The sequence below is a fragment of the Grampus griseus genome (assembly GCF_964374135.1).
Source record: "Grampus griseus genome assembly, chromosome: 15".
In the NCBI taxonomy this organism is placed as follows: domain Eukaryota; kingdom Metazoa; phylum Chordata; class Mammalia; order Artiodactyla; family Delphinidae; genus Grampus; species Grampus griseus.
Window position 1 is genome coordinate 59,901,196 of NC_139009.1, and position 16,827 is coordinate 59,918,022.

Here is a 16,827-nt window from a genome sequence, read left to right on the forward strand (position 1 = left end):
ATGAACATGTTCCTTAGGCCCCTTTAACTTCACATATAGAAACCCAGTATCATTCGCTGCCCACTCCTCATACCTGATTCCCATCCTGTGTTAGGTGACATCTTGGGAAATGGCACTCATCATCCACTTAGTTCCCCAGGCCAGAGCGTCTTTCCTCATCCTTCAGTCCCACATCTGTCAGTCCACACGCACACAGTTGGCCAGTCTTGTTGGCATGACAACCTCAGTGCATGCCTCTCCTCTCTCTCATCCCAAGACCAGAGTTCAAGGTCAGGCTCCCGTCATATCTTACCTGGGCCTCTGTGTGAATGAAGATGTAGGTTCAGCTGCTGTAACTCCAGTTAACCCCACATTACCACCAAAACCATCTTCTTTAAACTCAGATACAATCATGTGAATCTCCTCTTAAAAATCTGCTGGAGACCCACCCTCCCTCCCAGTTACTTACAGGATGAAGTCCAGGATCCTTAGCATGACATTCAAGGCCATGAACATTTGGCCTCAGGCTGATTTTGCAGTGCCACTTGCCGGGACATACTTCCATGGACCCCGTACTGTGGCCACAGCAGACAACGTGACCCCTTCCAGAATGTACTTCCATCCTTCTCCCTGCCTTTTCACCTGATGGGATGCCTTCTCTGCCTACCAAAAACCACTTTGTTCTTCAAGACCCAATTCAGATGCTACTTCCTCCATGAAGCCTGCCTTGTCTTCCAGGGAAACTGATTGGTTTTTCCTTTCGGTCACCACCCCATGTTTTGTTAGTTCAGTTGATGTGTCCATCTTTGTCACTGAGACTCAGTTTCTTGAGGTCAGCGACAGTATAATAGATATGAACTGTTTTATCTCCCCTCTTGCCTAGTACAGGTCTTGTGAACAGTAGGTGCTCAATCAGTGCTTGTTGTCTAAGGGAATGAGCAGTGTTAAGGATGATGACTGAAAGCAGAGGAGGTGATCATTTTCTTCAGTTGTGAGCTGAGGAAAAGCAGTGCAGAACTAATTCCTTCACCAGCACTTGTGCGACATGAGGCATTCTGGGATGGAGAATTTTGCTGCAAAGATTCTGAAGCAGGTTTCTACCTGTGGACTGAGTGAGGATGGTCCAGGCAGCTTTCCAAGGAGTGAGCTGCTGGGCATGGCCTGAAGCCACCTCTCTCCTATCCTTCTGCCACCCCCTTGCCCAAGTGCAGCACGTGGATCTTTTGTTCCTCAAACTGCCAAGTTAGCCCTCGCTCTGCATGAGTTTCTGCCCCTGCCTGGATCCCACCATCCAGGTCTCCAAGCTGGCACATCACCAACACTATTCCTGCCCTCCCCTCAATATAGTTACAAGCCCCCTTGCTCTGTTCTTTCTAAACCCACTGGTTCTGCATCCAGCCTACGTTAACCCTCATCTAGCTTATCTGTAAAGTGGGGTATCCCAGGGCCTTGCACGCCACAGCATTGGCGTCATCTGGGCATTTGTTAAAATACAGAGTCTTGGGCTCCACCCCAGACCTGTTGAACCAGAATCTGCATTTTAGTTGGAAGGTATAGCAGTGGTCTAGAAGTCACTGATTCTCCAGTTTCTAATGTGTAGCCACATTTGAGACCCACTGCTCATGGGGGTTGCTGTCAGGATTACATGAGAGAGTGTATACAATCAGTAAATATTATTTTTATTATTACTGTTCTAATCATAATACCCAGCATATGCTATTACATTCATTTGCTTAAAGGTCTGCTTTCCCTGTGAAAGGTGAGAACCACGGGGGCAGGACCTCTGTCCATCTTGTTCACTGCGGCAGCCCTCGCCCCTCAGCGTGATGCTGACACTTAGTAGTCACTCAATAGATACTTGTTGGGTGAATGAACAGACGTTATTGAAGACAGTGGCTGGCCTAGACCTCTGTCACCTCTGTGCTATTTTTTGATGGGTGGAATGGGAAGGAGACTGCAGTTCTTGAGTGCCTGCCGGTGTGCCACGTGCATTTACATGTTATTGAAGTTGATCCTCCCACAGCCCGGGAGGTCAGTGTCATTGTCTCCACTGTCCAGATGAGGAAGCAGAGTCTCAGGGTAAGGAACCTGTCAGAGATCACAGGCTAGGAAGTAGCAGGGCGAGATCTGCCTTTCTTCAAGATGCACCATTTATTTATTTATAAACATGACCTGAATGGTGCAATTTTGGATCGAGGAATACTTTTTTCTAAAAAAAAATTTATTTATGTAGTTGCAACCAGGTCTTAGTTGCGGCAGGCGGGCTCCTTAGTTGTGGCACGTGGGCTCCCTAGTTGCGACAGTTGGTCTCCTTAGTTGTGGCTTGCCAGCTCCTTAGTTGCGGCATGTGAACTCTTAGTTGCAGCACGCATGTGGGATCTAGTTCTCTGACCAGGGATCGAACCCAGGCCCCCTGCATTGGGAGCGCAGCAGGGTCTTATCCGCTGTGCCACCAGGGAAGTCCCGAGATGCACCATTTAAGTGTGTTGGTTGAGCTCTCAGAAAAGGAAGGTAAAACACTGTGCTCGAAGGCACATTAAGGAATCATATTTGGTTGTGTTGTAGCTGGAGAGAAAAGACCCCTCTGAAGACAAGGAGGACATTGAAGGCAACCTGCTCAGGCCGACCGGCGTGGCCCTCCGCGGAGCGCACTTCTGCCTGAAGGTCTTCAGGGCCGAGGATTTACCGCAGAGTGAGTCTGGTGCCCTCGTTGGGTGACTGTGAGGGGGGACGCTGGGCTGGGCTGCCTCAGCTCCCAGGGGGAAGGAGATGGAGGGGCTGGTCCCCTGCTCCCTCTCTGCCTCCCCTTGACCTGGCTTCCTCACCCCGAGGGTCTACTAGATCCGTGTCAGCCCAGTTCTCCCTCTGCTCTGCCGTCTGGCGAAGCCTCACACCCTCTCTAGGTTTCCCAAGGCTTTTTACTGTTCTTAACAGAGAAACAGTCAGAATTAATGAGAAGTCATACTGATGCTGGTGGAGTCACAGAGATGCAAGAAATCTTGAGAGTACTAGCTGCCCCTGGGCTCCGTTTCAGCATCTGCTAGGCCTTGACTGGCTCTTTGGCCACTCCGTGCACCCATTTTCTTGGCTCTCACTGCGGAGTCAGCACCATTTCAACTCTCTGTTCTGCGCTCACGGCTGGATCCCACTGATTTTCTTTCTCTCCTCTAGGAAGCCCCAGACTGAAAATTGGCAGACCCTGGGCTGGGGAAGCAGTTGCTGAAATGTTGTTAGAAGGGCTCAGTGTTTCCACTGAGTGGAGACACATGGGTGTCTAGTTTGCCTGGGACTGTCCTGGTTTTAGCACCCAAAGTCCCACATACCAGAAAGTCCTCATTCCCTGGTAAACTGGGACAGTGGGTCACCCTAGCTGTGGCTATGTCCTCATCATCCCAAGAAGGCCATTGTGGCCACTGCCTGATTTCTCACAGTGACTAACCCTGTACTAGCCCTACCCTGTGTGCTCAATAAATGTGGGGGAATTATGCTGAATATTCTAAAGCTGTGGGTGTCAACCCAGGCTGCAGTTAAATCATCCTGGAAGCTTTAAGGAAGTGCAGATGCCTGGGCCCTTCCTCCAGTGTTTCAGATTGACTTGGTTTGGGGTGGGGCTTACACACTGGTAGTTTAAAAATGCTCCCTGGTAGTTCTCTTGCTGCGGGCTATAAGCCACTATTTTGGAGCATACATTAGCAGAATTAAGCCAGGCGCTGTCCATAGCAGAGTTCACAAGAACAAGTAGTCGGGGACTACTTGGGTCCCTGTTTACGAGTTTTCCATGAAGCTAATTGCTTGAGGGTTTCTGCTTTGACTAATGACACCAATAAATGGGTTCCTTCTGCACAAGCTTAATTGAACCAAAATCATGGGGAAAGCCTTTAAATAAGTAATGGGCATTAAGATACAGGCTTAGAACATTCTGCGTCTGTTGGTTGAAACTATGCAGAAGTGAGGCTGGTGAGCTTCCAAAGGGGGCTGGGGAAATAGAAATGTTTGCTTTGCTCAGCGTAAAGGGGATTATGTTGAATTCTCTGAAATGTTGTTTAAATATAAATAAAAGAAAAATAGATGGGTAAATAGAACATAAATATTTGCTAATTGTTATCTGTTGTATTCATGTAGACATTGGCTAGTATACAAGTGTTAACTGTCCCCTCCTCTCAGTTTCTCATTTATATACATATGTACATTTATGCCTAACATATACACACATACACACATCTATCATCTGTAAATACATATGTAAAACTATGGCTAATTCAGTAAAATATTGGTTTGAAGCAGCATAGATTAAATATATATATAAATATATATATATATATTTTTAAACGGAATTGACTTATTGGTTACCCTCAGGAAAATCACTGTGCTAATGTATATATATAAAGGAAAATGTCAAACAGGCAACAGTAATGGGATATTATTGTAACAACTTACAGTCTTTTTTTTTTAATTAATTTATTTTTGGCTGCATTGGGTCTTCGTTGCTGTGAGCAGGCTTTCTCTAGTTGTGATGAGTGGGGGCTACTCTTTTTCTTTTTTAACATCTTTATTGGAGTATAATTGCTTTACAATGGCGTGTTAGTTTCTGCTGTATAACAAAGTGAATCAGCTATACATATACATATATTCCCATATCTCCTTCCTCTTGCGTCTCCCTCCCACCCTCCCTATCCCACCCCTCTAGGTGGACACAAAGCACCGAGCTGATCTCCCTGTGCTATGCGGCTGCTTCCCACTAGCTATCTATTTTACATTTGGTAGTGTATATATGTCCGTGCTACTCTCTCACTTCATCCCAGCCTACCCTTCCCCCTCCCTGTGTCCTCAAGTCCATTCTCTGTGTCTTCAGTCCTGTCCTGCCCCTAGGTTCGTCAGAACCATGTTTTTTTTTTTTAGATTCCATATATATGTGTTAGCATACAGCATTTGTTTCTCTTTCTGACTTCACTCTGTATGAAAGTCTCTAGGTCCATCCACCTCACTAAAAATAACTCAATTTCGTTTCTTTCTATGGCTGGGTAATATTCCGTTGTATATATGTGCCACATCTTCTTTATCCATTCATCTGTTGATGGACGACACTTAACATTGCTTCCATGTCCTGGCTATTGTAAGTAGAGCTTCAATGAACATTGTGGTACATGACTCTTTTTGAATTATGGTTTTCTCAGGGTATATGCCCAGTAGTGGGATTGCTATTCCCACTATAGCTTGGTAGTTCTATTTTTAGTTTTTTAAGGAACCTCCATACTGTTTTCCATAGTGGCTGTATCAATTTACATTCCCACCAACAGTGCAAGAGGGTTCCCTTTTCTCCACACCTTCTCCAGCATTTATTGTTTGTAGATTTTTTTGATGATGGCCATTCTGACTGGTGTGAGGTGATACCTCATTTTAGTTTTTTTAAAAAGTTTATTTATTTATTTATTTAATTTATTTATGGCTGCATTGGGTCTTCGTTGCTCCACGTGGGCTTTTCTCTAGTTGCGGCGAGTGGGGGCTACTCCTTGTTGTGGTGTGCGGGCTTATTGCTGTGGCTTCTCTTGTTGCAGAGCATGGGCTCTGGGTGCACGGGCTTCAGTAGCTGTGGCACACAGGCTCAGTAGTTGTGGCTCAGGGGCTCTAGAGCACAGGCTCAGTAGCTGTGGTGCATGGGCTTAGCTGCTCCGTGGCATGGGTGATCTTCCTGGACCAGGGATCGAACCCGTGTCCTCTGCATTGGCAGGTGAATTCTTAACCACTGTGCCACCAGGGAAGTCCCCAACTTCCAGTCTTTTTCTGGATTATTTACTGCTCTTAGCGATGTAGATTTCTAATCAGTCAATCAATCGGACCTGTTCTGAAAGCCTTTGAGAATGGGGCGGGGGACAGTGAACCAGCTGTTTGGAGCTGGGCAAGGAAGCAGCGCAGTGCCCTCAGGAGCTGCTATTCTGAGATGGTCCTTTCTCCCAGGAGCCCTGGGCTGAGGGGTCCATGGCGTCTCTCTCAGGGAGTCCCAGGACTGTGGGGAGACAGGTGGGAAGTGGGGGTTTTGAAGATGGGAGAGCGGGTGGGCAGTGATCAGCATGTCTTTCTCCTCAGTGGATGATGCCGTAATGGACAACGTGAAGCAGATCTTTGGCTTTGAGAGTAACAAGAAGAACTTGGTGGATCCCTTCGTGGAAGTCAGCTTTGCAGGGAAGATGGTAAGGGGCAAGTAAACAAGAGGATTTGTGGGAGGGTGATGACTGGATGTCCCTGTGGATGGGCACTGGATGTGCAGGACAGAGTGAGGCACACGCAGTGCCCCCCATCAGAGGCATGTGCACACTGGGGATGGGGGGCTGATTGTGGGACATGGGGTGAGACACGCAGGCCCAGCTCTCTGGGGCTGCCATGCACACGCACGAGGACAGGTCTGCTCAGGTGTTTGAGACAGACACATAGGTGTGGATGGACAGGGAGAGGACATATGGACAGTGGATAGATAGAGGAATATTTGGGGGAAAATTAAGTAATAGTCAGGAAACCAGATGTGAAGGCACAATGATAGGGAAACTTAAAAACAATGCAGTGAAAACATAATGATTATTTTTAAAAAGTTGTGGCAGGAGTTGGGCAGACTCCTTTCAGCCACACTGGTGGGGGCCCTAGGGATCGTGTACCTCTCTTCCTTCCTGCCTAGAGGCCAGGCTGTTGCTCCAGTCCCTCTTGATTTCTGCCTGGGCCCCTCCCTCTATCCCACCTTAGGGATGGCTTTGCCCACTTTCCAGGCTCTCCTTCGAAGCCTCAGCCACTCCCAGGGTTCAGCCGTCACCTCTCCACAGAGGAATCCACAGCTGTATTTGACTCTGACCCCTCTCTTCAGACACAGACCTCCCCATGCCTCTTCAAGTCTCTATATTCTGCCCCTCCAGCCCTTTAAAGGAGTCATCTGCTGCCCCAAACCGCCCCACTTCCAGAAGCCGCCATCCTAATCAGGTACCACCATCAAAGGCAGAGAATGTGGGCCTGCCTTGATTCGGCCCTTTTTTTTTTGACCTCCCTACATCAAACATGCCACCCCTAGCTCTTGCCTTCAAAAATCCCGAGGTCCTTTCCTGTCTCTATGCCCCTAGTCACTGTCATCTCTCCCCAGGGCAACACAACAGCCTTGGGTCCATTCTCTTGTCCGGGTTCTCCCCATAGAAATCCACCAGCATATTTAGTGTAAAACACAGTCCTGTCTGTAAAAGGAAGTTCAAACCGCATAACCTGGTTGACCAGGTCTCACCCAGCCGAACTTTCTCACCTCATTTCCATGGCCAATATTAGCTTGTACAGTCTTTGCAAGAATGTGGAACATCTCGCCCCCTCCTGGGCGGACGCAGCTCTGCAGCCCGCTTGGAGCAGCGCCGAACTGAGCGGGTTTCAGCCCCACTGTCTCGCTGGGGGGGCGGGGGGTGCGGGGTGCGGAGGGGGGCGTGCGGGTACAAACCGCACAGCCAGCACGTCGCCCGTGTGACCTCTCGTCTGCCCTGCGGTCACACCTAGCTTTTGCCCGGGCCTGTGCACTCCGGGGTCCTTCCTGGCCCTTTCCCCCCAGCAAGTCTGTTGCATCGTTCAAGGTTTAGCTTCCGTCACCCACACAGGCCTGATGTGCTAGTTCGGCCTTCGGGGCTCCGCGCGGCCGATTGCACGGCCCTTTTTTAGCCCGTTTTCCGCTGCATTCCGGTGTTTGTTAGCATATGTTCCTCTGACTTTCGGGGAAACAGCCCGATTTCTTTTACTCTGTAACCTCAGAGCAGAGACTGGTGGAAATACTGGAAATAGGGGAGAATGACGTATCTGGAAGGCGCAGCCTCCACCCCGGCTCCCGGAACCCTAACGAGGCGCCTCTGAGCTTCGTCCCAACCTCAGGGAGCTGGCAGGGTGGGGTAGCGCCCTCCGGGGCCCCGCCGGCCTGGCCCAGAGGTCCACCGGCCGGCCGCAGCGCCAGGCTCCGGCGAGTTGAGTTGGATGACTTGGGTGTTAACAGGAAAATTGGAAACGGGCGGAGGAGAAGGGCTTTGAACAGAGCCGAGTGGAGGGCGGGTGCAGCCGGCTCTGCTTTGCTCCCGAGGCAGAGGCCGGAAGGGAGACACGCAGGTGTTATAGGACAGTTGGGGAGGTGTTTACAAGCTTAACAACAAACGCTAAAAGCCTAGGGTGATGATGGAGGTCGTGTGGGCTCCCATTCACACAGCACTTTGCAGTGTTCTTTTCCACTTAATCTCTTCTTAGATTCATTTTGGAAAGATGTAGGGTCTGCCCGCCCATCCCACCAACAAAGGGACCCCTGAGGTCAGGGACCGGATCGATGAGGCCCAGGTGTGATTTCACAAATGGGAGGAAGGCCTTGGATAGCTTGTTTCCTCTGCCTGCTACCTGAAGTCCACACTCTTCCCCGCCCCCCGTTTTATGTTTCTTTTCTTTCTTCTTTTATTATCGATGCACATATTTATTAAGGAATTTTGAAAAATGCAGAAAAAGTAGCATTATCCATAAGGCATCATACAAAGTTTATGTTTGGGGCCTATCTTTCTAGTTTTTAAAATTTTTATTTTTTACTGTGAATCAATATTAGACACTGTTGAAACACTTTATTTTTTTTAATATTTAAAAACATAAAGAAAAGTTGAAAGAATGGTTCAGTGAATGCTTACCTCCTGGTATGGCCTCCACTTAGATGAAACAATTATGAACATTTTGCTGCATTTACTTTCTCTCTCTCTCTGGATACTCCCCCCACCCCAGTCATTTGAAACCTAATTGCACACTTTGCCCCTAAAGGCTTCAGCATGCCCCTCCTGAGAAAAAGAAAATTCTTTGTAACCACAATAACATTATCACACCTAGGAAATTAACAATTATCTTCTACTCTTGTCAGATACTGGCTCATATAAATATTCTCTGATTATCCCCCAAATGTCTTTTAGAGCTGTTTAATTTTTTTTTTTTGTTTTTGTTTTTTTTTTTGCGGTACGTGGGCCTCTCACTGTTGTGGCCTCTCCCGTTGTGGAGCACAGGCTCCGGACGCGCAGGCTCAGCGGCCATGGCTCACGGGCCTAGCTGCTCCGCGGCATGTGGGATCTTCCTGGACCGGGGCACGAACCCGCATCCCCTGCATCGGCAGGCGGACTCTCAACCACTGTGCCACCAGGGAAGCCCTAATTTTGTTTTGATCTAAGATCCAACTGGATTTTACGCTCTGTGTTAGTCTCTTCTGTAACAGTCTTTTACCCACCTCCATCATTCCCATTTTTCTCACCCCACAACATTGCATTTTTGAAAAGCCCAAGCCATTGGTCCATGTCCTGGATTTGTCTCATTGTTTCCTTCTGTTGTTGTTTAACTTCTTCTGGCCCCTGTATTTCCTATAAACTGGAAGTTAGGTCTCAAGATCAGATTGCATTCAAATGAACTGTTTGGGCAAGAACGCATCACGGGTGATGTTTCGTACGTTGTATTGCATCACAGCAGGAAGCAAAATGTCACCTTGTCCCATCGTTGGTAATGATTGATTACTTGGTTTAGGTGGTGTCTCCAGATCTCTCCCTTGTCAAAGCACACGCTCGCCTCTGTACTTTGCAGGTTATCTGTGGGCGATATCTTGACGTGTGCTGATGTCCTGTTTCCCAGCAACCTCTTACCTAATGGTCCACGAAGCCATTGACCTCCTTGCCTGAAAAGTCATTCACCTGGGGTGCAAAGCGGCGATTCCCTCATTATCATTCCTTCTCTCTTTATTAGCTGGTATTTTTTGTAAAGAAGAGCTTCCCCTCCCCTCTTCCCTTTTGAGTGTTAATATGCCCCTAATACTTTTTATTAATTCAGTGTGTTAAAATCAGTTATGGTGCTGGTTGTGTGAACCGTCCTGCTGTTGGCCAGTGGAGCGCCTTTGAGCTGTTCCTCCGTCCCGGGCTAAGACAGGGTCTCAGGGGAAATGTCTGTGGGAGAGGTAACACGAATTTTAAACTCATTCACACTGGGGTGTAAATGCTCACTATGGGTCTTACCGAAGTGCAGTTTTTGTTTGGGCTTGGGCTCAGAGTCTGATGCCCTTAGGAGGGACCGTGATGGGATGAATGGAGGCAGGAAGGAAGCAGGAAGGTTGGCTGGACAGTCCTGCTGGACACTTACTCCAAGGACCGGGATCAGTTTTCCCAGCTTGACAGATGCGAAAGTCATGTCTCAAGATTGTTTTTATTCCACATTCCCAACATGGTAGGGTGCTGTGATGATGGCTAGAACCAAGACCGACCTGCCTTCCGATTCAGTAGCTTTCCTTGGAGCTGAGTCTCAGAGCTCTGGGGCTCCTAGCTGCTACTGGGTCCCTGCCAGCACCTTGATCTCTCTAGGGCTTCTGTTCTCAGATGCCCTTGGCTGGCCCTGGGGATTTTTCTAGGAAGGTGCAGATGTCTGGGGAAGGTGATAGAGGTAGGGGACCTGGCCCAGGCAAGGGAATATATAAAGCTGACTGGTGGCTGGGCTCCTGAATGAAGCTGCACCCTCCATTTTCCCTCTAGAAGGAAGGGGCTTATGAAAGAGGCAGTTGAGACCCTCCATCTTCTGGTGGTCACCGGGTCTCTGTGTCCCCTGCTCTCTGCCCCAGCCACCTCGTCATGGCTTCCCCCAACTCTCTCTGCTACCTTTATCACCTGTGTCATCCTGCCTGTCCTCTCTCTGTCTCTGGTGTGTCACTTTTTCTCATTCACCCTTTTCTGAAATGAAAAGCCCTGGGGATTTGTCCTCTGTGTGCCTACTCACCCAAGCCTGGCCCTCTTTGCATTTCCTCTAATGGACACTTGGTGGCACTGTTATCTAAGACGTGAACCATACCTGATTTGGCCAAGCTACTGAGATAGAAGGTTTTGTGTGTGTGCGCACTCACACACACACACATATCACACTTCTTCATGGTATGGGGCAAGGACAGGGGAGGTACTTGGAGGGCAGAGTGGGAGACTAAAGCGACCTTTTTATTTTCCAAGAATAAAACCTATTAATCATAAAAAGATGAAAAAATCAGAGAAAAGCAAAAGGAAAATGAAAAAATTAAGCACATTTCTGCACACCACCTTGGAGAGGCCCACCATGAACATTTGTTTATATCTCCTGCTAGTACGTTTTCCTCCCTGTAGCTCTCACTCCTTCTCTCTGTTGCACATCCCCCCCCCCCCCCCGCCAACCCTGGCCCTGCCCTGCCCCAATGGAAAAAAAAATTGAATTCGGAATACAGTTGATCTTCATTATTCACAGATTCTGTATTTGCCAATTTGCCTACTCGCTAAAATTTATTTGTAACCCCAAATTAATCCTTATGGTGCTTTGGTGATCATTTGCAAAGCTGGGAACAATTTGAGTCAGCTGAGGTGCATGTTGCCAGCTGGGCTGAAACAATGTGATTCCCTCGTTTCAGCTCTCGTGGTGTAAATGTGTCCTTTTCCTGGTCTATTTAGCGTCATGCTTTTTGCATTTTTTGTGCTTTTTGCTGGTGATTTCAGTGTTTACAAGGGCTCCCGAGTGTTGTGCTGAAATGCTGTCTAGTATTTCCCTGTGTAAGAAGGCTGTGACGTGCCTTATGGAGAAACTATGTATTAGGTAAGCTTCATACAGGCATGAGTGAGAGTGCTGTTGGCTGTGAGTTCCATGTTAATGAATCCACAATATATAATAAAAAAACGGTGTTTTGAAACAGAAACACACATAAAACAAGGTTATTGGTGAGTTGACAAAAAACTGTTGTGACAGAGGCTTGCAGGAACCTAACCCTGTATTTCTCTTAGGAGCAACGCTTCAGTGTTCATCAGCTCATGTTCTTGGTGACTTACGATGTGTAGTTAGAATGTGTAACTACCGCCAGTAATGAGAATCCACTACATCTGTGTGGTTTGGTAAAGTGCTTTTATCACCTAACATTTCCTTAGGTTATTAAATAGTCTTTGAAATCAATTTTTTGATGGCTGCATAATATTCCATGAGATGATATAACATACATTTTAATCCCACCCACATCTCGGTGGCTCTCTCACGGGGAGCCTCCAAGGGCAGCCCGGAGGAAGTGATTGCTGGGGAGGCCTTGGACTGCCTGGGGCAGGGCTGGGGGAGGGTGGGGACAACCTGTGCCTTCTTGTCCAGGGAGCTGAGTGATGCTGCCAGGGTCTCTCAGCTGTGTCTGATTAACGAGTCTTCCCTCCCTCCCTCCCTTCCTTCTTTCCTTCCTATTTTAAACTTTTGTTCATCTAAGTTTTGAATTAGGTAATACATTTATTATGCCCACCATATACATTTATGCATCCATCATTTTGCATCATTCTGGCTTAATTATGCATATGCTGCACACATCTGACCATAAATTCTTACCTTTTACCCTTTTAACACAAACGGTTGCACATGACACTCACTGTTCTGCACCTTGCTTTTTTCACTTAATAATAGAACTTGGAAGTTGTTTCATATCACAGAGCTCTTTCATTCTTCTAGGGCTACACAGTGCCCCATTCTGTGGATGGATCACACTTTATCTAATCTGTCCTCTGTTGGTGGACACATGGGTTGTTCCACGTCCTCCCTAGTTGGAGCCATGCTGCAGTGGATAACCTCGTACACGTGTTATTCTGCACACGTGCAAGTCTTTCTGTAGGATACTTTCTAGAGGTAGGACTGGTAGGTCAGAGGGCATTTGCATTTGTAATTTTGAACCATAGTGGCCAATGGCCCTTTGGAGGGGTTGAGCTGTTCTGTTTTCCCACCAGCAAAATCCTAGCGTGCAGTTTTCCCATTGCCTTGCCAAGAGAGGGCTGTCAGGCTTTAGAGATTTTTGTGAATCTGATAGATGAGACGTCGTATCTCATTCATTTTGTTTCTTTTATTATGAGGGAGATTAAGCATCTTTCTGTGTGCTTTACAGCCCTTTGTGTAACCATTCCTGAGAACTGTGTGTCCCACTTTGCCTTTTGTTCCGTCTGACTGTCGGAGCTCTTCTTTCCTTACTCCTCTCTTTGCTCACACAAGGGCCAAATCCCGGCACCCATCCCTGCCCCCAGACTTTGCCTGGGCTCTTCTCACAGGGAGGAGGGGATGGTGGGCACAGGGGCTGGTACTGGGTGGATCAGGGATGGAGACAAAGTCCTGGCCCCTAGGGAGGCCACACCCTCATTTGATGGAGGGCCCAAAGCCCCCAGTCTGGTCAGGTGCTCATTAGATGAGAAAATGCATGTCAATGCTTCACACAATCAGGGCCCACAGTAAATGCCCTGAGGAAGGCTGCTCACTGTTTCCGTGTGTAGGACACACACACCTTCCAGGATCTGAAGCAGAGTCTTCACCTGCTGCCCTGTGTGGGTACGGGATGCCCTGGGCTGGCTAAGGGACCTGGTGCCTCCCTGGGGACGCCCAGGGCAGAGCAGAACACACAAGCCGCTGGATTGGCTCTGGTTTCCACCTCTGCTAGATTTCTTGTTTGTGGAAAGCCCAGTCTTATGAGCAGGGCTGATTGGAGGCAGACTGTGGCTTATGAGGTTTGTGTCTTCACTGCATTTTCCTCTCTCAGATGCAGGTGCATGGCCCCCTGCCCTGGCCCTCCAGCCCCCCTTTCCTCTCCTCCTCCCTCCATCTCTAATCTCCTGGGTTCACAGTCTTCCAAAAGGGCAGGTGATCTGGGCTGATGGGCAAAGGGGATTGCCTCAGACTCTAGGACTCCTGGGAAAGCTGGTCTGGACGCAGGGCTCCATATTTAGGGTCATGGCCATAATGGGAGGTGAGGGAGGAGAATTTCCAGCCAGAGGTATGAGATAAGGAAGGAGGGTTGTGACATTCAAACAATCTATCCCTCCTAACTCCCTCCACCCCATGCCCCCTTGGGTCTGATCTACCATTGAGCTTTGTCTCTAGAAAGATTCCCTGTGTCTGAGCCCACTGTACCAGGCTCCATGGCCCCCAGGGCCTTCTGCCCAGCCCCAAACGTGGCCAGCATGGCAGAGAATGGCTGCTGGCTGGTGTGGTGGTCTCCGAGGGAGCCCAGAGTCCCCTCAAAGCTCCATCCACCTGTGCTCTGTGTCTTCTAGCTCTGCAGCAAGATCCTGGAGAAGACGGCCAACCCTCAGTGGAACCAGAGCATCACGGTACCTGCCATGGTGAGCCTCACCCCCATGAGCCCACCCCAGGAGGCCTGGGCTCCCAGCCTACCCAGTTCCCGCCTGCATCCCAGACTTCTGCTTCTTCAGAAGGACCCCACCCAACCCGTCTCTCTTCCCTCCTTAGTTTCCCTCCATGTGTGAGAAAATGAGGATTCGTGTCATAGACTGGTGAGCTCTGCGTCCCGGGATCTTTAGAGGTGGCTGTTGTCAGGGGTCACTTGGTCCTTCGGTTTCCTTTTGTTCATTCTGCAAGAAGTGGGAGAGTCTGTTTCAGGTGAGGTAGTTTCCTCTGGGGGAGGCCAGAGAAGGAGAGGGTGTGGGCTGTTGGGAAGCTTACAGCCCTGCTCGAGGGCAGCCAGCGGGGGCTGGAACAGCTCCAGGAACCAGAGATCCCTGAGGCCAGGAGGGGCCAGGAAGGCTTCCTGGAGGAGGTGAGGTTTTGGGAAGTTCAGGATGAAGGCATTCTAATGAAGAGAGGGTCATAAGCAGAGGCATGGAAGCTGGAAAGAGCAAAGCTTCCAGGAGGGTGGGCTGTGTTGCCCACAGTGTTGGTAGGATGAAACGGGTCTTCAGGCTGGGGAAGTGGGTCCGGTTACCCGAGCTGGGGATGCCACTGCCGGCTTGCAGCAGGGGTGGGCAAGAGTCACACAGTCATCTTAGAAAATGAGTATCTAACCCTTGCTGAGCGTCTATGTGCTCCAGGTCCTCCTCCCAGTGAGCGCTTTACATGCGTGTCCCACCTGACGCTCACCTCGACTCCAGGCACCGCCCGACCTTGCAGATGAGGGAGTAGGTTTGAATAGACTGAGTACCCTGTACGACGTTGGGAAGCAGCCGAGGCCAGGCTCGAACAAGCCTGTGCTCCCTCCGCCCGTGCGCTTAACCATCGGGCCGTGCTGACCCCTCCGCGTTGAGCCTTCTCTCACGCCCGACGGCTGTTAGGCGTCCCCACGCGCGATCTCCAGGACCTTCCCTACATCAGCCTTTCCCAAAAGAGAGAGTTGTCCTTTCTCTGCCCCCAAAAAGTCTTGGCTGTGCGGTTCCCGGCGTGTTGTCCTTTGGTCTCAGGCCCATGGCACCCCCAGCCAGGAGGATAATGAGAGACTAGGGAAAACCCCCAGGCCACAGAGCCATTAAAGTGCGCGCCAGGTCCCCAGCCCGAGAGAAGACAGCTTGGGAGAATTAGAGGAGAGGAAGGGAGTGCGAGGGGGGCGAGGAGGGAGAGGCCTCTGGGGCCCTGTCCGCCCGTATGCTCTGTGGGAGGTGCTTTGGGGGCAATGTGCTCTACACCCACGGAGCCATCCTTCCCCTCGACGTGTGCGCGCGCGTGCGTGCGCTGGGTGCGTGCCTGTGCGTGGCGGTGTGAGTGGATGCACGCGGGCGTGCGAGCGCAAGGGCGCCGCGTCCCCTGTGTTGTGGACGGCCTCGCCCGAGTCCGTGTGAGCCGAGTGAGGCATCGGCATACTGTACAATCCAAACACATTACCGAATCTGGTGGCTGCCTCTCTGGTTTAGGCTGAAGTGGCATTTTTATTGTGAGTCTATTTTCAGACTTGCTGCATTTTCCAAAAGCAACCCCAAGCCCCAAAACCCAACTCTTGGCCAGAAAGCATTCAGTTGCTGCAAGTTCCTATCCAGAAAAGTGCTTTCTTCCCAGAAAACTCAGATAAACTTGTGTTATTACCTGAATCCTAGAAATACGATATGGTCCATATGGCCTTTTCTCTGTAACTTAATCTTCCATTCAGTTCTCAAAGAATTTCTTTCATTAAAAGACAAAATCCCCCAAACTACCCCCTACCCCGCAAAAAAAAAACCTGACACAAAATCTCTCTCCTCCCATTCTCTTTCCCTTCTCACCAGATTCATGTAAGACCAGAGGTGAGAAATCCTATTCCTCTCCAAGGGCTGGTCTTTTCTAGGGGTTGGTCATGAAGGCAGTTTAAAAGCGTCATCAACTGTCAATTATCTGGTATTGATAACCTTACTGTAAAATGTTTAAGGGAATTTTTACTTTCCAGTTCATCTTAACGTTATTCACCAGGAAAAGGGATACAGATCTGTGCTGGCAATTCACTCTTCCTAATGTAGCCCCCGCCCTGAGGGAAAACTTTAAAGCTTCAACACCTCCCTGGGAAATACAGAGAGAAAGGAAGGGAGCAGCAGAGATCTGGTATCTCATGGCTTTAAGATTTAAAAGGAAAATGAAATTGCCGTGCCCAGGCGGGTCTTTCACAATGGGGCGTGTGGGTATCATCTCCTGAAGCCTCCTGTGGCCAAAGGATGCACAGCAGGGAGAGAGGGCCTGCTGGGCCCCGAGAGGAGGGAAGAGGCACGTGGGGAACCTTCTGGAAGGAGATAGATCCTGCCCCATCCAGCGTTCCTCAGTCTCAGCACTGTGACGTTTTGGACTGGAAAAGTCTTTGCAGTGGGTGACTGTCCTGTGCACTGTAGGATGTTTGCTGCAACCATGGCTTCTCTCTACCACTCCCCTCCACATCAAAAATGTTTCCAGACGTTGCCAGATGTCCTGGGGTCAGAATCACTGGATTGAGAACTCTAGGTCTAGCCTGGCAAGGAAGCAGCAGGTCGTTGCAAGTGTAGCTCTGGTTTCCATGTCAGGCATATTCTGCTCAAATCCCAACTTTGCCAACCTGCCTACCTCAGCTTCTTCATCTGAAATTGGGGCTAATTGCAGAACCTGCCT

General features: G+C 49.3%; 1 protein-coding gene across 22 annotated transcripts in view; it reads left to right on the plus strand.

Moving 5' to 3' along the window:
- Nucleotides 1-16,827, plus strand: part of DYSF (dysferlin) — a 222,362-nt gene that overhangs the window by 66,121 nt on the left and 139,414 nt on the right. For all 22 annotated transcript variants that reach the window (XM_082671898.1, XM_082671901.1, XM_082671904.1 and 19 more), the window contains 4 exons: nucleotides 2,545-2,671; nucleotides 6,064-6,167; nucleotides 14,049-14,117; nucleotides 14,245-14,288. In XM_082671898.1, coding sequence (XP_082528024.1) covers nucleotides 2,545-2,671; nucleotides 6,064-6,167; nucleotides 14,049-14,117; nucleotides 14,245-14,288 — 344 coding nt within the window. The remainder of the gene's footprint in view (nucleotides 1-2,544; nucleotides 2,672-6,063; nucleotides 6,168-14,048; nucleotides 14,118-14,244; nucleotides 14,289-16,827) is intronic.